Genomic DNA, 25538 nt, shown 5'->3' with positions numbered 1-25538 from the left:
GTGGGACTGACCTATCAAGAAAGGTCAAGAAAGACTGGATCAACTGGGCTTGTATTCACTGGAGTTCAGAAGAGTGAGAGGGGACCTCATAGAAACGTTTAAAATTCTGCCGGGTTTGGACAGGTTGGATGCAGGAAGAATGTTCCCAATGTTGGGGAAGTCCAGAACCAGGGGTCACAGTCTAAGGATAAGGGGTAAGCCATTTAGGACCGAGATAAGGAGAAACTTCTTCACCCAGAGAGTGGTGAACCTGTGGAATTCTCTACCACAGGAAGTAGTTGAGGCCAATTCACTAAATATATTCAAAAGGGAGTTAGATGAAGTCCTTACTACTCGGGGGATCAAGGGGTATGGCGTGAAAGCAGGAAGTGGGTACTGAAGTTTCATGTTCAGCCATGAACTCATTGAATGGCGGTGCAGGCTAGAAGGGCTGAATGGCCTGCTCCTGCACCTATTTTCTATGTTTCTATGTTTCTAAAACGCATAGCTCCTCCAATAGCCCCGTGTGGCTGGTACAGAAATCTAATGAGACTTGGCGTTTGACTGTCGATTATAGGAAAGCTAACCAGTGTATTGATCAAAAAGCTCCTTTGGTCGCACATCCCTCCACCATTTTTAATGCCCTCAAACCAGAACATAAATATTTCTCGGTTATAGATATGGCCAACGGATTTTGGTCGGTGTCTCTGGCACTGGAGGTTCGACAGTGGTTTGCTTTCACGGTCCAAGGACAACAGTATACTTAGACCCAGTTACTGCAGGGTTTCCACAACAGCCCTACAGTATTCCACATGGCTTTACAAAGCCATTTGCGAGAATTACCTCCCCTGTCATCCACAGTCATCCAATATGTAGATGATATCCTGCTAGCTTCAAACACAGAAGAACAGCATGAACAAGATTTACGCGCTTTGCTGGATCTCCTTCGGCTGAAAGGACATAAAGCCAGCATCGACAAAGCACAAATATCCCAAGAAGAGGTTGTATACCTGGGACAAAAGATTTCACAAGGAAAGAGAGAACTTACCCAGGATAGATCTGCAGCCATTCAGGCTGCTAAAAAAACCACTACTATTCAGGAACTAAGGTCTTTTTTGGGATTGTGTAACTTTAACAGAAATTGGATTGACTCCTTCACACAGCTTGCTCAGCCATTGAATGATATCTTAAAGGGGAAACGTGCCTCTAAAGAAGCCATCACCCTCACTAAGGAACAGCAAGAGGCCTTCCTGAGTTTGAAAAAGGCTTTGTGTTCGGCACCGGCTCTGGGAATCCCCGACAGTGGTAAGCCATTTACCCTGTTTGTCCATGAGAAAGAAGGATATATGACAGCTATACTGACACAAGAACATGGGGATCGGCAAAGACCTATTGGCTATTATTCGGCAAAACTGGATGCGGTAGCCCTCGGATGGGGAAGTTGCCCAAGGGCCATGGAAGCTACATGTCGAGCGGTAATGATCACTGCGGGTCTAGTCCTCGACCAAAAGCTGATTGTCAAGTGTCCCCACACCGTACACGCTTTGCTGTCTATAAATAGAATGTCTCGGGTGACGACAGCTAGATGGACCCGCTGGACAGCAGTTTTGGAAGCTCCCAATCTCCATATCGTCCGGGCCAGCCCGGTTAATCCCACAACTATGCTCCCGATGTCAGAATCAAGGGAGCAAGAGGGGGGAGAATGTGAAGAGCATGACTGCGTGGAGATTTTAAAAGAAACAGAAGAAGCAGTCTTAGCAGCAGAGGAGCCTCTGCACAACCCAGACCTCATCCTGTTTACAGATGGTTCCTCCTTTGTTGACAATGGTACCAGAAAAGCAGGATGGGCAGTTACAACCTTATATGAGGTAGTGGCAAAAGGATGTTTACTCTCAGGAACGTCAGCACAACAGGCCGAGTTACGGGCCCTGTCAGAAGCATGTCGAATAGCAGAAGGACAGACAGCTAATGTCTACACAGATTCGCGTTATGCTTTTGGAGTCGCTCACAACTTTGGTCTGTTATGGCGGAAAAGAGGATTCCTCACTGTAGCTGGTACACCTATCCGAAATGGAAAAGAAGTCTGAGACTTACTAGAGGCCATACAATTACCTCAGGAAGTGTCCATCCTGAAGTGTAAGACCCATACCAAGGAAAATACCACAGAAGCACAGGGAAATGCCCTAGCCGACCAGGCAGCTAAAGATGCCACCTCACAGGGCATTCCCCCAGAAGAACCAACATAGATGTGCAGATTGAAAGCACTCAGGACTCTCTCACGAGACCTTCAAACAATGCAAGGCAAGTGCTCCCGAGAGGAAAAATGGACATGGATTGAGGCAGGAATTAAGCTGTGTGAAGATGGTGTCTGGAGACAAAGAGTTACCGACAAGCCAGTCGCGCCACAAGCGCTTATGCCTTTTTTAGCCCAACAGATCCACTCGTGGGGACACTTGGCCTCACAACAGATGACGGCACGGTTCCAGAAAAGCTGGTGGGGTCGGGGATTTAAAAAACATGCCCAGCTGGTAGCAGACCGCTGTGTGGTCTGCCAGAAAAATAATTCTGGACCCATCACGGTAATGCCCCAACTGAGGCCCTCTGCCCCTGTCGGACCATTCCAGCATTTGCAGGTTGATTATATATCTCTTCCTTCATGCCAAGGATACACTAATATTCTTGTCATGGTCGACAGATTCACTAGATGGGTAGAAGCTGTCCCAACTAAAAGAGCCACAGCTAATCACACTGCAAAGGTCTTGTGTAAGGATTACATTCCCCGATGGGGAGTCCCGAGTAGCATTGACTCAGATCAGGGAACACACTTCACAGGTGCTGTCTGCCAAGAAGTCTGTAGGTTACTGAACATTACGTGGGATTTACACTGTCCTCATCATCCACAATCATCAGGACAAGTAGAACGAATGAATCGAACTCTGAAACAACAGCTTGCCAAATATCACCAAGAAGGAACACCATGGCCCCAGGCACTACCAATAGTGCTATGTAGCATTAGGGCAACCCCGAACAGAACTACAGGTCTAAGTCCATTTGAAATTATAACAGGAAGACCCATGTCGCTGCCAGGAACTATTGATTTAAGGAAAGCTGATGTTCACTTAATGAGTGACACTTTGTTATCATACTGTCAGAACCTAACCAATGCTATTAGTTCTGTTTCCCGACAGATATCGGCAGCTTGGGGTAATCCACTCGAAGGAGGATACGACATCATCCCGGAAGACTGGGTGTATGTGAAAAAGTTGCATAACGAACCTTTGGGTGCCAAGTGGGAGGGACCTTATCAAGTGTTATTGACCACCCAGGCAGCTGTTAAAGTCCAAAGAAAGAAAGCCTGGATCCACGCTTCACAAGTTAAACGAGCACTTGTAACTGAAGCTGAAATCTAATAAGGACAATTACTTTTTGCCAAAATGTATAAATTTACTGTATTACTGACTGTAGGTATTCTAGGCATTTGCCTACTTCTTACTAGCCGACCCTCTGCACCAAAGGGAAATAGTAGAGTACCAAGGGAATTACATGTAAATACCTTTTTATATATGTCATACATTTATGCCAAACAAGGTAACATTTCTAGTTGTTGGGTGTGTGCGCATATTCCTATTCACTCAAAGGGAGGGATTCCCTTGAGGCAAGTTCCCTTGAATATCTCGGAAATGGCTGAGTGGATAATTAATCAAAACAAAACAGGCAATGCGTTTCAGGATACGGAAAACTGGGCACGTAAATGGAAGTCAGCAGGTTACAATCTGACTACCTTTGAAGGGGGATACCAACCATTGTACAATAATTCCAAACGGCCCCCATTTTTTATTATCACTAATACAACGGGAATAGGAAGACCGGGGGAATCGGTCTGTCTGATTAGAAACATCAAAGGAAGCCAAAATATGGGGTATAGTAACTGCTCCCGGAATTATAATATAATCAAGCCACGGAACCGTCCAAACTGAGCCGATGTGGGAATTTTTAACGTAACAGGGATTCTGAATTAAACAGATGGAAAAGCCTGGACAGACCCCAGAGTGTTGCTGACAAAGAAACAGCTAACCTTCATTGCCTATAATGGCACCTATTGGGTGTGTGGCCACAAGGCCTACCCTTGGCTGCCCCAGAATTGGACGGGATCCTGCTATTTAGCCTACATTGTGCCATATATGTATCATATAAAATCACTGTCAGAACATCTACATCATCCTCATAGAACTATCATAGAAACAGAGAGGTTCTTTGCCATTCTGATCCCTGGGTATGGGACCGCCAAACTGGCAAGGGAATCCATTAACATGGCATCCATTGTGGAACGAGTAGCCAATGATACCTCAGAGGCCCTAGTTAAAATCAATGCAGAAATGATAGCTATCCGCACAGTAGCCCTACAGAATAGACTGGCCCTTGACTACATCCTGGCTGAAAAGTGAGGTACTTGCGCCCTACTCGGAACTAAGTGTTGCACATATATCCCAGATAGCTCCGAAGAAATTACCCACTTAGCGGAGCATATCCAAAAGGAGGTAGAAAAACTTAAGCAACCCCCATCATTCACTTTGTGGAGCGGAGCCACTGAATGGCTAGGTTCAATAGGAACTTCATTGGTGGAAGGTTTAATTCTATTTGTTGTAATTGTTTTACTTTTATATTGTTTGTTTATGTTGATTAAATGTTGTTGCGACCAGGCGGCTGTAGCTGCTGTCCCGCAGGTGAGACACCTTGCAGGTCCCAGCAGACCGTTTGTATGTGGCACAGGGGTATGTTATGCTTAAGGGAAGGTTGTTTACTGGTTGAATTAAGATATTGATTTGGATTAAATTGGAATAAGGTTAACTAACCTACTAAAACCATTGTGGCCACGATGGAACTCGGGTTGGTGTAAATTTGTGTGGAAGCTACTAGTCCGGACATGTGGCGAAACACATCAACAAATTTTAGAAGGAAACTCTATTAACATGTATGAAATTATTTTGTAGAATGTTTAATCAGTGATAGCTGATGTTTTATGATTCAGTTTGTGAAAGAATCAAAGGGGGGATTGATAGAGAATTCAAGCTCTGCAGTCTGGCTGCAGTTTTGAAAAAACACAGACCACATTGCATTAAGTCATCAATCAACTTGACATTTTAGAACCTTGGGTAGCGAGCCAATTAAAGCTTAACAGACTATTAATTGAGCCAATAAGGTCGAAGAAGGCACGTTCTTTTCTGTAAATTGAACCAGGTATAAGTACAGCCATTTTGGCCATGTGGACTCAGAAGGACAAAGGCCTGGCTTAAAGCCAAGAGCTTGTTGCTGCTGCCAGAATAAAGTTACATTAAAACTACAACCGGAGTTCGTATTTCATTGGAAATTAAGAGATCTAACACAGCCTATCAAAACCAGAATTAACTGCATATGCACTTTGGGCCACAATAAGGAAGCTAACCAATCACCTAAAATAGACAAAATAAATTTCATTTTCGTCAGGTGTATTGTGTATAAAGTGGGGTGAATTGTTTACAGAGAGGAGAGAAGTTGCAATATTAGCCTAAGGATGATAAATGTTAATTCTGTTTTGTCTGGAATGCTTATTTGGTCATGTATGTGCTGCAGAACCACTGATGATTCAGTAAAACACCCACTTGGTTGTATTCAAGGGGGAGCTGAGGGGGTTGGGAGGAGGGGTGAGAGGTGGGAGGAGGAGAGGAGGGGCGAGGAGAAGGAGGGGCGAGGAGGAGAGGGAGGAGAGGGGTAGAAAGGGGGGAGAGGGGGAGAAAGGGGGGAGAGGGGGAGAAAGGGGGTAGAGGGGGAGAAAGGGGGAGAGGGGGAGAAAGGGGGGAGAGGGGGGAGAAAGGGGGGAGAGGGGGAGAAAGGGGGGAGAGGGGGAGAAAAGGGGAGAGGGGGAGAAAGGGGGAGAAGGGGGGAGAGAGGGAAAAGGGGGGGAGAGAGGGAGAAGGGGGGGAGAGGGGAAGATGGGGGTTGAGAGGGGGAGAAGGGGGGGAGAAGGGGGGAGAAGGGGGGGAGAGGGGGAAGAGGGGGGAGAGGGGGGAGGGAGGGAAGGAGAGAGGAAGGAAGGAGAGAGAAGGAGGGAAGTAGAGAGGAGGGAGGGAGGAAGGAGAGAGGAGGGAGGGAGGGAAGGAGAGAGGAGGGAGGGACGGAAGGAGAGAGGAGGGAGGGAGGGAGGGAGGGAAGGAGAGAGGGAGGGAGGAGGGAAGGGAGAGAGGGAGGGAGGAGGGGAGGAGAAGGGAAGGAGAGAGAAGGGAAGGAGAGAGGAGGGAAGGAGGGAAGGAGAGAGGAGGGAGGGAGAAGGAGAGAGGAGGGAGGGAGGGAGAGAGGAAGAGGGAGGGACAGAAGGAAAGAGGAGGGAAGGAGGGAGGGAAGGAGAGAGGAGGGCGGAAGGAGAGAGGAGGGAGGGAGGAGAGAGGAGGGAGGGAGGAGAGAGGAGGGAGGGAGGAGAGAGGAGGGAGGGAGTGAGGGAAGGAGAGGGGGGAGGGAAGGAAAGGGGGGAGGGAAGGAAAGAGGGGGGAGGGAAGGAGAGGGGTAGGGAAGGAGGGAGGGGGATGGGGGAAGGAGAGGGGGGGGAGGGAAGCAGAGAGGGGGGGTGGGGAAGGGAGAGAAGGAGGCTGAACGGCCGGGTCCAAGACCTCGGGCTGGATTACAGGTAGGTGGTGTCGGGTCTCGGGGGGTGGGGGGGGCGTCGCGGAGGTCCGGGGGGGACAGGGGGAGAGGGGAGAGTCGCGAAGGTCGGGGAGAGGGGGGGTGGGAAGCGGGGGTCGGGTCGGGTCCGGTCGGCTGGAAGCAGCCTTATTCACGCAGCCCCAGTGAGGCCATTCGACCAGGGCTAGGGGCTGCGTGCTTCGGGCCCCTCCCACAGTTTTGGGCGCCTGGAGCTACTGCACATGCGCGCCCACTGTAGCGCGCATGTGCAGAGGTCCCGGCACTGTTTTCCAGCGCAGGGACCTGGCTCCGCCCCCTACAGCTCGTGCTGCGCCGCGCCCAGCTCCAGAGGTCCTGCAGGGAGCCGGAGAATCGTTAAGTTTTTTTTAAGGCTTATTTCTGGCGTGAAAACCGGGCGTCCAGGTTCGGGCTGCGCCATCTTAGGCGCGGCCCGAAACTTGGGCCCATAATTTCCAACTGTTGTCAGGTGATTGGACAGAGTGGCTGTAACGTGTGAACACCCCAAGAAGAAACACAGTTCTGAGGCCATTAACACAATGGGCCCAAGTTTCCACCCTCTGGGAAAAAAAGAGCGCCGAAAACTTACCTTGTGATTCTGCGAGCTCCTCAGGACGTCTTCGTGCTCGGTATGGTGCACCACAAGGGGTCGGGGGGCGGAGCTGAAAACAGTGCCGGGACCTCTGCACATGCGCGCTAGAGTGTGCACGCATGTGCAGTAGCTCTTCGCCCCCGAGGCTGCGTGGGAAGGGCCCGAAGCACGGCAGCCCTAGCCCTGGCCGAATGGGCTCCCTGGGCAAAGATCGAGACTCGGGCCTCGCTCCCGTTCAGCTCCCCACGCCCCCCTCGCTCCCTCCCGTTCAGCTCCCCACCCCCCTCCCTCCCGTTCGGTCCCCCCCGCCCCCGCCCCCCCCTCCCGTTCAGCCCTTCCCCCTCCTCCGCTCTCCCCCACTCCTTCCAAGTCGTTGGCAGGGCCTGCCCACCCGACATCTCGCTGGGGGCTGACCCCGCCCGAAGTGTCGGTGGCCCGGCTTCTTCTTAGTCGGCAGCGGGGCCCCTTCAACACCCCCCTCCCATTCAGCCCTCCCTCCCTGTCCCCCCTCCTCCCCCTGTCCCCCCACCTCTCCCCCCCTCCCTCCCCTCCTCTCTCTCACTCGCACCCACTTCCCCTTCCTCTGCCCCCTCCCCCCTCCTCCTCTCACCCTCTTCCCCCCTCCTCCTCTCACCCTCCTCTCCCCCCCCTCCTTTCCCCCCCCTCCTCCTCTCCCCTCTCTCTACCCCGCCTTTTCCCGTCCCCTCTCCTCCTCCTCCTCTCCACTTCTCCCTCCCCCTCCTTTCCCCCCTCCCCTCCCCCTCCTCCTCTTCTCCCCCTCTTCCTCTCCCCCTCCTTTCCCCCCTCCTCCTCCTCTACCCCTCCTTTCCCCTCTCCTCCTCTCCCTCTCCTCGATAAGGCTATGGACGTGCTTACAGACATTATTGCACATTCAATCCATTTTGAGTAAGAGTCCACAACAACTAAAAACATTTTGTCTAGGAATGGGCCTGCATAGTCCACGTGGATCCTCGACCACGGTTTGGAGGGCCACGACCACAAACTTAGCGGTGCCTCTCTGGGTACATTGCTCAGCTGAGAGCAAGTGTTGCACTGGCGCACGCATGACTCTAAATTTGAATCGATGCCAGGCCGCCACACATGAGATCTGGCTATGGCTTTCATCATTACGATGCCTGGGTGGATGCTGTGCAGTTCACACATGAATGTGTCTCTGCCTTTCTTGGGCAAGACCACGGGATTGCCTCACAGTAGACAGTCCGCCTGCAGGGACAACTCGTTTTTGTGCCTGTGGAATGGCTTAATTGCCTCCTGCATCTCCATTGGGACACAATTTTTTACCAAGGACAGTAAAGGATCCTGGCTGGTCCAGGTCCTGATCTGGACGGGCCGTAACAGGGGACTTCTCGTTCTCAAATGCCTCCATGATCATGAGCAAGTCTGCTGGCTGTGCCATTTCCACCCCGATGGTGGGCAATGGCAGCTGAGTGAGAGCATCTGCGCAGTTCTCTGTGCCTGGTCTGTGGCGGATTACATAGTTGTATGCCGACAGCGTGAGCACCTATCTTTGGATGCGGGCAGAGGCATTGGTATTAATCCCTTTACTCTCAGAGAACAGCAATATGAGCGGCTTGTGGTCAGTTTCAAGCTCAAACTAGAGGCCAAATAAGTACTGGTGCATTTTTTTTATCCCGGATTCGCACGCCAGAGCCTCTTTTTCAATCATGCTGTAGGCTCTTTCGACCTTGGACAAACTCCTGGACGCATAAGCAATCGGTTGCAAAATCCAGATTCGTTAGCCTGTTGTAGCACACACCCGACCCCGTATGACGACGCATCGCAAGCTAGCACTAATTGTTTAGAAGGGTTATACAGGACAAGCAGTTTGTGAGAACATAACAGATTTCTGGCTTTCTTAAAGGCATCCTCTTGTGAATTCCCCCATACCCAGTCATCTCCCTTGAGCGCATGTGGGGGTTCTAGCAGGATGCTTAACCCAGGTAGGAAATTATTGGAATAGTTAAGGAACGACCCCATTGTGTCCCAATGAAGTCATGTTCTGTGGTCGCGGCACATCCTTGAAGGCCTCCGTCTTGGCATCGGTGGGGATGATGCCGTCTGCTGCGATTCTCCTTCCCAAGAATTCGACATCCTGTGCCAGGAAAACACACTTTGAGCGTTTCAACCTGAGCCCCACGCGATCCAACCGACTAAGAACTTCCTCCAGATTCTTCAAGTGCTCCATGGTGTCCCGACCTGTAACCAATATGTCGTCCTGGAAGACCACTGTGCAGGGAACCGACTTTAGCAGGCAAGTCCATGTTCCGCTGGAAGATTGCCGCAGCCGACCGAATCCGGAACGGGCACCGGTTGTAGATAAACAGACCTTTGTGCGTGTTGATGCAGGTGAGGCCTTTCGAAGACTCCTCCAACTCCTGCATCATGTAGCGAGGTCAGGTCCAACTTGGTGAACGCCTTCCCTCCAGCCAGGGTTGCAAATAGGTCGTCTGCCTTGGGTAGCGGGTACTGGTCCTGCAGCGAAAAACGGTTAATCGTTACTTTATAGTCCCTACAAATTCTAATCATGCCGTCCTCCTTAAGTATCGGGACAATCGGACTGGCCCAGTCGTTGAATTCCACCGGCACGATGATGCCTTCACATTGCAGCCTATCCAGCTCAATTTCCACTTTTTCACGCATCATGTACAGTACCGCCCAAGCCTTATGGTGGATGGGTCGCGTACTTGGAACCAAATGGATCTGCACTTTCGCCCCCGAGAAGCTTCCAATGCCTGGCTCGAACAACGATGGGAACTTGCTCAGAACCTGGGTACATGAGGCGACAGACGTCATCCCAGTTCCAGCGGATTTTTCCCAGCCAGCTTCTGCCAAACAACGTGGGGCCATCCCCTGGCACAATCCACAGCGGGAGTTCGTGTACTGCTCCGTCATAGGAGACTTTGACTTCTGCACTGCCAATTACAGGGATTAGTTCCTTGGTGTAAGTCCTTAGTTTGGTGTGAATGGGGCTGAGCTTGGGCCTGTGTACCTTTTTGCCCCACTGTCGAAGGCCTCTTCACTCATTATGGACTGACTTACCCTGTGTCCAGTTCCATAGATACTGGAATGCCGTTCAGTTCAACTTTCAACATTATTGGTGGAGATTTCGTAGTGAACGTGTGTACTCTGTACATTCTGCCTCCTAGTACGAGTCTCCAATTCAGCCTGATCCACAGGAGATCGATCTTCCTCTGCAACGTGGTGGTTTGTAGGGTTTGCAGCTCGCCTGCACATTCGCTAGAGGTGTCCCATTGTTCTGCAACCATTGCACGCATAGTGCTTAAAGCGGCATTGATGGGGCCAATGATCACCTCCGCAGCGCCAACAGGGTGTTAACGGCCTCGCATTAACAATTGATGGCGGACTCTGGGTTATCTGAGTTCAGGCCGCAGCAGCCGGCGTGTACGTTCTGCCATGCACATTTCTGCTCGAGGCCGACGTTACTTTATGCACAGTACTGATCGAAACTTCCTTATTCTGCGAAATCTGCTTGGTGTTGTCGCTGGTGGACATAAATGTTATGGCTTTACTTAGATTCGGAGTTTCTACAGTCAACAGTTTGCGAAGGATTGTCTCATGTCCAATGTCCAGTACAAAAAAAGTCTCTGAGCATTTGTTCTAGGAATCCCTCAAACTCACAATATCCTGCGAGGCGTCTTAGTTCGGCGATGTAGCTCGCCACTTCCTGGCCCTCCGACCGTTGACACGTGTAGAACCGATATCTCGCCATCAAAACGCTTTCCTTAGGATTTAGGTGCTCCCGGACCAGCATAAACAATTCTTCGTAGGATTTCTCTGTTGGTTTTGCCGGGGCCAGGAGATTCTTCATTAGCCAAAGGTTGTTGCCCCACACACAGTTAGGGGGATCGCCCTTCAATTGGTAGCGTTCTCGTCCCCTTCGAGCTCGTTGGCCACGAAGTGTTGGTTGAGTCTCTCCACGAAGGCCTCCCAATCATCCCCTTCTCAGAACTTCTCCAGGATGCCAACTGTTCTTTGCATTTTCGCGCGATTGTTTGTTACCTCGACGCCAACTGATGTACTCATAATAAAGGGTGAAATTGAGTACTGTGTGTAATGGGCAAATGTGACCTTAGCTCCTTTAATAAGATTCCAGAGTGCAGCTACCTCGTGGGTGACCTGCTTATATACTGTGCTCCCAAAGGATGCTAGGATCCCTTGGGACTCCAACAGGTGGGCCCTCTGGTGGTCAGGTGTCATGCAGGTTACAAAGGGTAACATAACAAAAGGCGGCCATATACAGAGGTTGGTTCTGCTCCCTGCATTTCTCTTGAATTTGACACGTGGTGAAGATCATGTCCATTGTGCCCTTTAGTGGGCGGAATGCGCATTACGACTCTGGGAGGAGCTCTTCCACCATTGGGAGAAGGTGATTGAGGAGGATTCTTGCAATAACTTTCCTTGTAGCAGATTGCAGGGAAACTCCTCTGTCGTTACCACAATCGGACTTGTCATCTTTCTTGAAGATGGTTACGATTACGGCTTCTCCGAGATCCCCTGGCATGCTCTCCTCCTTCCAAATAAGAGAAATGAGTTCATGGAGTCGCACCAATAGTGCTTCTCCGCCATGCTGCCATGTCTCAGTAATGGCTACCATGTCATACCCTCCAAGTTAAATTAACTTGCACCTGTAATTCATTCAATTTGTTCCTTATACTCCATGCATTTGTACAAAGAATGCTTATTTTGGCCACGCAAATAAGATGAGAATGAGTGCCCTTGATATTAAGACAGCATTTGACTGTGTTTTGTATCAACGAGCCCTGGTAAAATTGAAGTCAATGGGAATCGGGGGGAAAACTCTCCACTGGCTGGAGTCATACCTAGCACAAAGGAAGATGGTTGTGGTTGTTGGAGGTCAATCATCCCAGCCCCAGGATATCGCTGCAGGAATTCCTCAGAGCAAACCATCTAGGCCCAACCATCTTCAGTTGCTTCATCAATTACCTTTCCTCCATCATAAGGTCAGAAGTGGGGGTGTTCGCTGATGATTACACAACGTTCAGTTCCATTCACAAATCCTCAGATAATGAAACAGTCCATGCCCGAATGAGAGGTGATTATGAGGGGACTTGATAAGGTTGATGCAGAGAGGATGTTTCCACTGATGGGGGAGACTAGAACTAGAGGGCATGATCTTAGAATAAGGGGATGCCCATTTAAAACAGAGATGAGGAGACATTTCTTCTCTCAGAGGGTTGTAAATCTGTGGAATTCGCTGCCTCAGCGAGCTGTGGAAGCTGGGACATTGAATAAATTTAAGACAGAAATAGACAGTTTCTTAAACGATAAGGGGATAAGAGGTTCTGGGGTGCGGGCGGTGAGTGCATGACCAGATCAGCCAAGATCTTATCGAATGGTGGAGCAGGCTTGAGAGGCCGTATGGTCTATTCCTATTCCTATTTCTTATGTTCTTATGTAAGAGGAACAGACTTTGGCGGAGCCATCAGAGGCTCCAAAACCCAGAGTCCGCTAAGAGTGTCAAAGCAATCGCAGCAGGGAAGTGAGCAGGTTGCCTTTACCTTTGCTGCAGCTACAGGGTTACCAATGCATAGAAGTATGTGGAAGAGAAAGATGACACACAAGTAGATTCACAAGGGTAACCACTTGGGTGTATTATTGGGTGTTAATGTCAAGTTTCCAGTAATGTGATCTCAACCATAAAATATTTTATTTTCACCACTTTCTGGTCTTGGAAAAATGTGTGCGCACCTTTGGAAGTGGTTTAGTGAGTTGCAGTGAAAGGTGAGACATAATGGTACCTCCAGCAATGGTGGTCAGTGTGAAATGAATGGCTTGGTCATTGTAGGGATCTCTTATGGTGTTGCTGAGGGGTAGTGCCAACCTGGCGCAGCATGTGCCAGCGAAATGGGTGTACTAAGTAATGTTGAGTAAATCTGGTCATGATGAGGCCATCCCTGGCCTCCCGGGCAGCAATGTGCTCGGGTGTTGGTAAGAGCTGGACCACAGGTACCTCCAGCTCCTGCTCTTCATCTTCCAACTGATGCTCCTCCTTCCAGTTACACATTAAGGGAGTGGAAACCCTTGCGGTTGACAAAGAAACCTGGGTAATGATGAGGTGCTCTGATGGCCACATGTGTGCAGTCGATGACGCCCTGCACCCGTGTGAAGCCAGCTAGAGTGGTAAGCCGAACACCCGCTCAGTAACACCGGCTTCATCAGTGGCAAAGTTGATATAATTGGCTGACTTGTCAAAGATGGCATCAGTGACATGTGTGACGCATCTGTGGCGGCCGACTACGAGATGCCTCAAATGTCTGCAGCAGATCCCTGGAAGGAGCTGGAGGCAAAGAAGTTGAGGGCGCTGGTGACTTTGATAGCTACTGATATCCACCCACTCCTCTGGGCTGCAGGTATTGCTCCAGCAATCTGAAAATGTCTGCGACAAACTGGCGCAATAACTGAAGCCTCCTTTGGCGTTGCTGCTCTATCATGTTGAGGAAGCTCATCCTCTGCCTGTATACCCTGTGTTGGGGATATCGCCTCCGGTGCGGTGCAGCCCTGTACTGATGCCCTCTGTCCTATGCAGCATTCGGTATTTGAGGAGAAGGTTGATATTGTTGGTGCTGCTAGTGTCCATGGTGCTGCTGGTGTTGGGGCTCACCGTGGTCCGATTCTGAGGACCAAGGTGAGCCAATATAAACAGCTTCCATGCTGATGGAATCGATAGCAGGTCAAGTAGAGATGACAGAAGCAATCTTCAATGGAGTTATAGGTTGTACCAATGAGGTGAGACTGGATGGCGACTTTGCTGGAAACACTTGCAGCCTCTAGAAAGCTAAATCTGTGCTGGGAATGCAGGCAGCAACAGCTTCTGCCTGAGGAAAGTGGTCAGCTGTAAGGTGGGAGCTTTTATAGTACATTTCATACTGTCAACTAATCAGCTGGAACAATAGCCACTCAACTCCCGCCTAAGGTTGACAGACGTGGTTCCCGAGTCGCGTGAATCCCGTGCTGATGCAGGGAAATTTGAAAGGTAGATTGAAAAAGGAGCTTAAGGGTCTGACAACAAGTTAAATTAGGTTGCCCGTCTCAGCACGGCAAATGCACCCGAGGGAAATGCGCGTAGGGACGGGATGACGGCGGGTTCCCAACTCGCTCCAACTTAGTTCAATTTTCCCACCCAACCCACCTCCGATCGTACCCACACAAACCGCAGAAAATTCCGACCAATGGGTTGGAATTTGTTGAAAAATGAACGCCATCTGAATGACATTCGTCATTATTAATGTGAAAATCGGCCAGCAATTTGTGGCAAGGAAGAGATACCCCATGAATTGTGAATTGCCACAAATTGATGGACAATTTGCGCTGCTCCACCATTAGCTTTGCGAAAATGGTATCTTGGGCTAGAATTTCCCTAACCTGTTTTTCTGGCACCCTCACCAGAGGTACGCCGTTTTTGTCCGCCTCCAAGCATACCGCAAAAAGACGTCGGCATTCTGGCCGCTCCCCAGCCTCTCTTCAGTCGTGGCGCAGCGTAGCCTAATGGATTGGGGGTGAAGCCAGGTCCCGGCGCTGAAAACAGTGCCGGAACCTCTGCACATGCATGCTAGAGTCTGCGCACATGTGCAGTAGCTCCTGGCAGGCCGTTTCTGCAAATGCGCGCTGCAGGCTGTGTGGGAGGGGCCCAAAGCTCGCCGTCCCTAGCCCTGGCTGAATGGGCTCCCTCATCGGTGGCCAGAGTGTGCTCTGCAGGCTGTGTCAACTCTGACCTGATTGTAAAACTCCTGAAGAGTTTCTGGGGGTCTGGGTTTGTAACTCTCGACCAGATGAAACGGGGATTCATGCGGGTGTTTGATGCCATGCCGGACATTAGTCTAGACATGCCAAACTCTTACAGGAGTCTGAAGGGATTTGTGGACCATTGTCATCAGCAAGCGGTCATCACCAAAGCCCTCCAATATCAGTGCCCCAAACGTGAAGCCAGGTCCTCTGTGAGCAAGGACGGGAGTAACTGCGTCGCGCAGGCAGCCTAGTAAGGAACAGATGCGCCTGAGCGGTGGGAATGTCCACCGCATCTCGGGCGAACAAGATCCTCAGGATACTGAAGTCCAGATCTTCCAGAGGATTTGTACCATTTGATCAAGAGGGTAATTCCACCTCCCCCTATTTCTCTCCCTAACCCCCCTCCTCCACCCCCTCCTGGCACTGGCCGAATGGGCTCCCTCATCGGCGGCCCTAAGGTAGGACTTCTATTTTTTATTTGTTATTTACTGATTGATTTTGGTGCTTTAGGTGCAGGGTCCTTCTATTTTTTTATTTGTTATTTACTGATTGCTTATTACTTTGGTCTTGGTGCTTTAGGGGCAGGGTTCCTTCTATTTTTAATTTTTTATTTATTGATTGCTTATTACTTTTTGTGCTTTCTTTGGTGCTTGGTGGTGCTTTAAATGTAGTTACTTGCGCCGATTCCTTAACTGTAAGTAAGGTCTTTCTGTGCGGACAAAAGTGGACACCAACGCTGCCCTAAGTTAGTTTAGTACAACTTTTTTCTGGGCAAATTGGCATAAATGGTGTAAGTGGCTGGGAACGCCCCCTTTTGAAAAAAAAATTGCCCTAACAAAAAACCTAACTAACTCACTTACACTGGTCCAAATTAAATGGCCATATTCGCAACTAAAAAGATACACCAGAAAAATCAAGTTACACCAAAAAAAACGGTGCAACTCATGGGGAAATTTGGGCCCTTTGTCCTGAAGCTCCCTGTGAGTTTCATGAAGTTGCTGCATTTGCACATTAATTGCCCATTAATCTTGCCAGAAAGTTAATTCTAGTAATAAATAGCGCAATGATGTGGTAATTGTTAGTGACTGCCAATCAACCTCTCTGGCCCAGCAAAGTGAACAATTTAAAATGTGGAGTCTCATTTATTCAGGTAGTGAATTGTTGTTGGACATTTTAAAAATATCACATTTAAAATTATCTTCTAATTTTTCCATTTTCTCTTTATTCCCTCTCTCTTAATCCAAACTTTCTTTCCCTCTCTTTTTTCCTCTTTCTGTACCTGATTTGGTATTAAATTCACCCACTCTAATTTACCCTCCTTCTCTGTCCTTCCTCTGTTTATTTCTCAATCGTTAAATCCCATTGGTTAAGGAAATGCACAGTATGTCCCATTTTTGAATCCCAGGTGCCCTACTCCTGCAAATTTCGGTTCAGTGTTACGCAAAACAACCACTCGTGGAAGTGAATGAACTGTCTCTCAAATAGCAAGGGCTTTATGGATATGGTTTTTCTAAACATTTTTATATCCCCAATACAGACGCAAACTAAGTTAGGCTTATTTCAGTCTACTGAAGACTCAGCGGAACTCGATTCTAGATCAATAACCCCTCCTTGAAACCAATACTCAGTGTACACATAAAATGTTCCTCTCGAGACCAGATGTATGCCTTGCTAAAACTGCTCCACCAGCCTGACTACATCATGTCAAATTTCTAATAGATACAAGGTTATTAGAGCAACAGATGCCGATGAAGACAGAGAACTTGGCTAGGTCTCGTGTTGAGCACCGATGATGAGCCATGAAGAACTAAAAATTAAAGATGTTAAAATACACCATATGTGTTTTCTCCTTCCTTTGCCTGATGGTTGTAAAAATGCTTTCCTTTTCATTCCCTTTAACTGAAAATATCAAAGAGAGCAATTAAATGTTGAATATTCAGATGCTGGCGATGACCTGTTTTACGAAATCATACTAAATTTTCTTTAAATTGCACAGTACATATTGAACTGTAAACCAACCTTTATTTGTGTCTTCAAGAAGTTGCAAATTTTTGGGGGCACCTTCAGGAACCTGCAATTCTTTTTGTGCTTCTTGAATTTTGTCTGAAAATAAAAACAAATTAATTTTAGTAAATATTTCCAATAGATTACATTGTACGTTTCACAATCAAGATTTATAAATATGATTGACACTCAATAAAGTACAAGACAAATATCAACACTGATGGAGGCTTGCGGCAAGTTGGAAATAGATGAGTTTCTTAACTTCAAATTCAGGTCTATAGGACAAGTATGCATCTTTTCTGGTTGGCAGGAGGGGAGAGAGAGAGAGAGGATGAAAAGTGTTCTTGACAATCGGTCCAGAAGTTAACTCTCCATTCTCTAAAGGTTCAGATTTTAACCTTCAGCCCATTATGTCTGTGCCAAGGCGCTAATCTAATTTATTGCCTTTCTTTGTCGCAATTCCATACATTTACTATGGTCATCTTGTGTGGATTAGGTGTTTTCGTTGCCACTTTTGGAGCTTATAGAAGTCTATAAATGTAGTACTCCTAGTTAAAGAAAGACTTACATTTATACAGCACCTTTCACGACCACCGAGTGTCTCAAAGCACTTTACAGCCAATAAAGTACTTTTGGAGTGTATTCACTGTTGTAATGTGGGAAAGCTCGGCAGCAATTCCCACAAACAGCAAATAAACTGTTTTTTTATGTTGCTTGAGGGATAAATATTGGCCAGGACACCGGGGATAACTCCCCTGCTCTTCTTCAAAATAGTGCCATGGGATCTTTTACATCCACCAGTTTAATGTCTCATCCGAAAGACGGCACCTCCAGTGATGCAGCACTCACTCCCTCAGTGCTGCACTGGAGTGCCAGCCTCGATTTATGTGCTCAAGACCCTGGAATTGGATTTTGACCCACAACCTTCTGACTCAGAGGCAAGTGCGCTACCCACTGAGCCACAGTTGACACTGTAAATCTCTTTCAAATTCATCCTTAGCTATTTCAACACCATTCACAGACTATGTGGGTTACCCATTTTTCCTCCCGATGTGGGTTACTTTACACTTGCTGCATTAAATTTTATCTGCCTATTTACTTTGTCCACTTTGTTCTTTGAATCAACTGCTCCTCCTAGTTTGACCAATTTGCATTCAGCCTTTTCCTACCCTTCAGTCAATTTATTCTCCATTCCCAAGATTTACTCTGAATGCCCATAGCTTTGAGCTTAACAATTAGCTTTTTTCTGTGGAATTTTGACAAGTGATTTTTGGAAGTTTCGGTACACTATGTCATAGGGCTTTCCACAGTCCACTTCATCAAAAACAATCAAGAAGGATGACCAGATAAAATTTTCCCCTTCTGAATCTGTGTTAACTGCTGTTTACTACATAATTATTGACATAAACCTGGTTTACACCTGGAAAATCAATTCTATTATTTTGTATGTTATTGAAGGAAGATTAATGGGTCAACAGCAGCATCCTTCTGAAACCCTCTCGCTACTTCAAATGTGTGCTGGTGCAAAACACACACTGTCCCCCATTTGATACTAGAACACTTTTAGTCAGGAAAACCATAGGGATGGCTAATGTGAATTAGTAGTGCCACATAGTACATTACAGCGGAGATGAAGTAGTTCTACTTTGCATTAATCTTCTTCTATGTCTGGTCTGACAGCACTTGATGCCAGCTCTGGTTGGTAAATATCCATTCTCCAGCACTAATACCCTTGTTTTAAATAATAAAAAAACACATTTAAAGATGCATTTCAACTCCTGGAAATGACAAAGCCCCAGCACACAAGAACCACATTATGTTGGTTATGGACATGAAACCTGCTGAGTACCTTAACTCACAAAAAGCTTCTGCAAGAAACAGGTCCTAAAGCAATAAGACTACCAAACTGAATAATAAACAAAAATGCTCAGCACATCTTCTAAAGAAGTAACAAAGACTAATTTCAAGTGTGTAACCTATTTATAGGGATAATTAATGTAAGTTTTTATTATTCCATTTCTCGCCCATTGTTTGGATATTTTTCAGGTTCTGTTTTAGAGCCAAAAAATGGCAGAAAATAAAAAGAAATTGGTGCCCCCAAAATGCAGATAAATTGAAGAATATCAGTACTTATTTCAATCATTACTGAAACAAACAAGGTTTAGTTAAGCAAAATGGCATTGAGGGTTTAATTCAGGCCCCAGATATATCTTACACGTAGAAACATTCAAAGAAAGAAAGAACTTGCATTTATATAGCACATTTCATAACTTTGGGATGTTCCAAAGTGCTGCGCAGCGAATGGAATACTTTTAAAGTGTAGTCACTGTTTTAATGAAGGAAACATCAACCAATTTGTGCACAACAAGGAAGGCTTCACAAATAGCAATTAGATAAATTACTAGATTATCTGTTTTAGTGATGCTGGTTATAGAATAAATACTGGGCAGGACACTAGAATCCTCCTGGCTCTGCTTCGAATAGTGGCATGGGATCTATTATATCTACCTGAGAGGGTGCATGGGACAACGATTTAACATCTCATCCCTCCAGTACTGCACTGATGTGTCAGCCTATATTATGTGCTCAAGATTTTGGAGTGGGGCTTGAAATCTTGACCTTCAGACTCAAAGGTAACAGTGCTACCACTGAGCAAAGACTGAACTCTATATTAATGAGCATTTATGCGCCATAAATATGAATATGCATTTAAAAATCACTCCTATAATCTGCAATATGTTTCTTCTGTCCCTCCTCCTTTTTGTTAGTTGTATATAGGCAAATAAGTTAAGCAGTACTGTTTCTCCCTTTAGTTGCTTATTTACAGAAGAAAACAAAGAGAGACAAATATATACGAGGGACCGAAATTGCCCTCTGCCGGAAACGGGGCGCACGCACTGTAATTGAGCGTCTCTTATCGCCGAGATGGATGGGGTGGTGTTGAGGGACATTCCACTTTTTCGGCCCCAAAACAGAGCGGAGTGGTAAGAACCAGTGCAATGGGCTGGTTTCAGCGGTGTGGCAGCAGAGTGGCGTTTGGACCGTGCAATTCTGCTCCTAACCATTTAAAGCTAATGATGCAGCTGCTCCCTGGTCTTCTTAAAGGGCAGGTTTTACAGCTGTGTCATGACTTCGTTCTCAATTGCATCTGAGGAGATGGCTGCAAGGGGAGGTTTGAGGGCCAGCCGCTTCAGCGACCCAGAGCTGGAAACTAATGGAAGCTGTGGAGGGAAGGAGGTGGCTGCTCTTCCCGGAAAGTGATGGGAGACCAACTCGAGGCGTCTTCACCAAAGCCAGGAGGGAGATTGCGGAGGAGGTTTCAGGGACCTCAATTCACCAGCGGACCCCCAACCAATGCAGGATAAGGCTATCCGACCTTATTCGAGTGATGAAAGTGAGTACATCTTCCTCTAACTCCTCACATTACATTTGCCAGACTCTCCTTCACCTTAACTAGTTTCTCACCAACACTACTTAGAAGCTGAAGTGCCTGTCGCTTGCTAGGCCTGTATGCGTGCACACTCACAATGGAGGATGCCTTGCATCTGAGATGCACACCTGTATGTAATCGACCCAGACTTGCACTCATTCCCGATGTCCCTTGAAACTGCCAATTACCAACCCTTCGTTGCTTTACAGACCAAGGTGCCGACCACAAGCCACTGGTGCAGGTGAATCCCAAAATGTCCAGCTCACTAATCTTGAGGAGAGGGTGCAGCGGCTCGTGGGCGCACACGTTGGACTCCCTGTGGCTGCTGGTTGCTCTGATGTCGCTGGGGCAGCATGGCTAGCACACTCACCTGAGTCAGATGGATGTGGGTTCAAGTCCCACACCAGGAACTTGAGCACATAAATCTAGGCTGACACTCCAGTGCAGCACTGAGGGTGTGCTGCACTGACAGAGGTGTTGTCTTTCGGATGAGACGTTAAACCGAGGCCCCGTCTGCTCTCTCAGGTGGTCGTAAAAGATCCCATGGCACGATTTCAATCTACTATATTCGATATGAAATCCAATAAAACACTTTGAGGGCATTAGTATATGGTGTACATGCTGGGAACAACGTTTGGTCTGGGGTGGTCAGGATAATTTGGCTACAGTTCCCGGGGTTTGACTGCGTCAGGGGGCCATCAAGGAGCCTTTTTCTTTTATTCACGGGATGTGGGCGTGCTGGCAAGGCCAGCATTTATTGTCCATCCCCAATTGCGTTTGAGAAGGTGGTGACGAGCTGCCATTTTGAACCGCTGCAGTCTGTGTGTTGAAGATACTCCAACAATGCTGTTAGGTTGGGAGTTCTGGGATTTTGATGATAAAGGAACAGCCATATATTTCCAAGTCAAGATGCTATGTGACTTAGAGGGGAACTTGGAGGTGATGGTGCTCCCATGCGCCTGCTGTCCTTGCTCTTCTAGGTGATAAAGGTCACGGGTTTGGGAGGTGCTGTCAAAGAGTAAGTGAGTAACTGACAGGGTGCTGCACTGCCGAAAATGCCGCCTTTCAGATGAGACATTAAATCAAGGTCCCGTTTGCTGTCTCAGGTGGACGTATAAGATCCCATGGCACTATTTTGAAGCGCTGAGGAGTTCTCCTCGGTGTACTGACAAATATTTATCCCTCAACAAGCAATACATAGTAGACTGGAAACAGCTACTTGAAGGTAATTCAGTGTCAGAGCAATGGGAGGCATTCAAGTAGGAGATCCGAAGGGTTCATGCCAATATGTGCCCCTAAAGAAAAAGGGTGGGACTAACAAATCTAGAGCTCCAGGGATGTCTAAGGACATACAGGGTAGAATAAAGAAAAAAACGGGAAGCCTATGACCGATACCGAGGACTAAATACTGCAGAATCTCTAGAGGAGTACAGAAAGTACGGGGGTGAAATTAAAAAGAATATTAGGAAAGCAAAGAGAGTGTATGAAAAATTCTTGACAAGTAAAATCAAGGAAAACCCAAAGATGTTTTATAAATATATTAAGAACAAGAGGATAACTAAAGAAAGGGTAGGGCCTATTGGAGAACATGAGGGTAATGTGTGTGTGGAGGCGGATGATGTGGGTATGGTTCTTATTGAATACTTTGCGTCTGTTTTCACAAAAGAGAGGGGCGATGCAGACACTGCGATCAAGGAGGAGGAGTGTGAAATATTAGATGAAATAAACATGGTGAGAAAGGAGGTTTTAAGGGGTTTAGCAGCTTTGAAAGTGGATAAGTCCCTAGGTCCGGATAAAATGTTAAGGGAAGCAAAAGAGTAAATAGCAGAGGCTCTGACCATCATTTTCCAATCCTCTGGCTTCAGGTGTGGTGAGGACTGGAGGACTGCTAATGTGGTACCATTGTTTAAGAAGGGAGAAAGGGATAGACCGAGTAATTGCAGGCCAGTCAGCCTAACCTCAGTGGTGGGAAAATTATTGGAAAAAATCCTGAAGGACAGGATAAATCTTCATTTAGAAATAAATGGATAAATCAAGGACAGTCAACATGGATTTGTTGAGGGAAGGTCGTATCTGACTAATTTGATTGAATTTTGAGAGGAGGTAACCAGGAGGATCGATGAGGGCAGTGCAGATGATATAGTGTATATGGACTTTAGCAAAGCTTTTGATAAGGTCCCACGTGGCAGATTGATCACGAAATAAAAGCAACATGTTGGATCCAAAACTGGCTCAGAGGCAGGAAGCAAAGGGTAATGGTTGATGGGTGTTTTTGTGACTGGAAGGATGTTTCCAGTGGGGTTCTGCAGGGCTCAGTATTAGGTCCCTTGCTTTTTGTGGTATACATCAATGATCTAGACTTGAATATAGGGGGTATGATTAAGAAGTTTGCAGATTATACTAAAATCTGCTGGTTGATAATGAAGAAGAAAGCTGCCGACTGCAGGAAGATATCAATCAACTGGTCAGGTGGGCAGAAGAGTGGCAAATGGAAGTTAATCCAGAGAAGTGTGAGGTAATGCATTTGGGGAGGTCAAACAAGGAAAGGAAATACACATTAAATGGTAGGACACTGAGAAATGTAGAGGAACAAAGGGGCCTTGGAATGCATGTCCACAGATCCCTGAAGGTAACAGGCCAGGTAGATACGATGGTTAAGATGGCATATGAATGCTTGCCTTTATTAGCCAAGGCATAGATTATAAGAGCAGAGGGATTATGCTTGAACTGTATAAAAAACTGGTTAGGCCACAGCTGGAGTACTGCGTGCAGTTCTGGTCACTGCATTATAGGAAGGACGTAATTGCACTGGAGAGGGTACAGAGGAGATTTACGAGGATGTTGCTGGGAGTGGAGAATCTTACTTATGAGGACAGATTGGATAGGCTGAGTTTGTTTTCCTTGGAACAGAGGAGACTGAGGGGAAACCTTATTGAGGTGTATAAAATTATGAGGGGCCTAGATATAGTGGATAGAAAGAGCCTATTTCTCTTAGCAGAGGGATCAACAACCAGGGGCAAAATGTAAAGTAATTAGTAAAAGGTTTAGAGGGGACTTAAGGGGAAATTTCTTCACGCAGAGGGTTGGGGGGGTCTGGAACTCACTGCCAGAAAGGGTGGTAGAGGCAGAAACCCTCATCACATTTAAAAAGTACTTGGATGTGCACATGAAGTGCCACAACCCGCAGGGGTTACAGACCTAGAGCTGGAAAGTGGGATTAGGCTGTATAGCCTCTAGTTGGCCGGCACGGACACGATGGGCCGAAATGACCTCCTTCCATACTGTAAACTTCTATGATTTTATTCTATACTAACTCAGATTATCTAGTCATTATCTCATTACAACAGTGACTTAACAGTAACTACGCTACACAAGTACTTCACTGGCTGCAAAGCACTTTGGGACATTCGGAGGTCAAGAAAGGCACTACAGGTGCAGCATCCCGAAACCAGAACTCCAAAAACGGGAATTGTCTGAAAACCGGACATTTTGCACATAGCTGATGGAGTCGTCCGGAATTCAAAATTATTGTCCGAAAACCGAGGGGAATGAATGGCAATGAAGGGAAGGGAGTGGAAGCTGGGAGCGGTATTTTTTTTGGAGGCAAAACCCAAAATTCGGCACGGATTCGGTCGAGCATTCCAGATTTCAGACAAGAAAATCAAGTCTGAAATCCAGAATCCTCGACCAAATCCGTGCCGAATTTTGGGTTTTGCCAGATTTCGGACCTCGCCGCTCAAAACCCGACCAGGATTAGGTTGCGTATTCCGGATTTCAGACTATTAATTTTCTTGTCTGAAATCCGGAAAAACCCCAAAACCGGAACGGACGCGGTCCTGAGGATTCCGGATTTCGGACTTTGTACCTGTATATAAATGGAAGTTTTTTTTTTCATTTGGAGGTAATTCTTACCTTCATGGGGACAACCTTCCAAACTGTCTTGAAGTGGGAAGAAGAGCTGCACTGGCCTATATCCTGTGAGGCAGAGCGTGGGGAGAAGCGTGCTCCCGTGATTAGGCCCAGCAGCCACAGATATGGGTTGGCAGTATGAAGTTTATATGCTTTGAACTGCTGCCGAAATCATTGAACATGGCTAGTTTGGTCGGGATGAATGTAAAGTGTAACCTTGTAGCCAGCCGTAGCCATCCTCCAGGGAGAGAATTTGTACGGAAAGTGTGGGATGTAGTATAACCACTACCTTGGGCTCATCATCATCATAGGCAGTCCCTCGGAATCGAGGAAGACTTGCTTGCACTCCTAGAATGAGACCTTAGGTGGCCACAGTCCCTGCCACAGGTGGGACAGACAGTCACTGAGGGTAAGGGAGGGTGGGACAGGTTTGCCGCACGTTCTTTCCGCTGCCTGCGCTTGTTTTCTGCATGCACTCGGCAATGAGATTCGAGGTGCTCAGCGCCCTCCCGGATGCACTTCCTCCACTTAGAGCGGTCTTTGTCCAGGGACTCCCAGGTGTCGGTGGGGATGTTGCACTTTATCAGGGGGGCTTTGAGGGTGTCCTTGTAACGTTTCCTCTGTCCACCTTTGGCTCGTTTGCCATGAAGGAGTTCCGAGTAGAGCGCTTGCTTTGGGAGTCTCGTATCTGGCATTCGGACAATGTGGCCTGCCCAGCAGAGCTGATCAAGTGTGGTCAGTGATTCAATGCTGGGGATGTTGGCCTGGTCGCGGACGCTAATGTTGGTGCGTCTGTCCTCCCAGGGGATTTGTAGGATCTTGCGGAGGCATCGTTGAAGGTATTTCTCCAGCGACTTGAGGTGTCTACTGTACATGGTCCATGTCTCTGAGCCATACAGGAGGGCGGGTATTACTACAGCCCTGCAGACCATGAGCTTGGTGGTAGATTTGAGGGCCTGGTCTTCGAACACTCTTTTCCTCAGGCGGCCGAAAGTTGCGCTGGCGCACTGGAGGCGGTGTTGAATCTCCTCAGGTATGGGAAATGCTCCATGTTGTCCAGGGCCATACCGTGGCTACCTTGGGCTACCGAGTACCTGCATAGCAAGCTGGAGAACAAAATTCATCTCTGCTATGAAAAGCCCATGTACACCTATTCAGAAGCCA

General features: G+C 47.6%; 1 protein-coding gene across 8 annotated transcripts in view; it reads right to left on the bottom strand.

The window, feature by feature from the left end:
* The window catches only part of hivep1 (HIVEP zinc finger 1), a 330679-nt gene that overhangs the window by 139153 nt on the left and 165988 nt on the right, over nucleotides 1-25538 (bottom strand). For all 8 annotated transcript variants that reach the window (XM_070880700.1, XM_070880703.1, XM_070880704.1 and 5 more), the window contains one exon: nucleotides 17051-17134. In XM_070880700.1, the coding sequence (XP_070736801.1) occupies nucleotides 17051-17134 (84 nt within the window). The remainder of the gene's footprint in view (nucleotides 1-17050; nucleotides 17135-25538) is intronic.

The sequence above is a fragment of the Pristiophorus japonicus genome, chromosome 5 (genome assembly GCF_044704955.1).
Source record: "Pristiophorus japonicus isolate sPriJap1 chromosome 5, sPriJap1.hap1, whole genome shotgun sequence".
NCBI lineage: Eukaryota > Metazoa > Chordata > Chondrichthyes > Pristiophoridae > Pristiophorus > Pristiophorus japonicus.
Note: the sequence above shows the minus strand (reverse complement) of the source record. Positions and strands in the feature narration are given on the sequence as shown.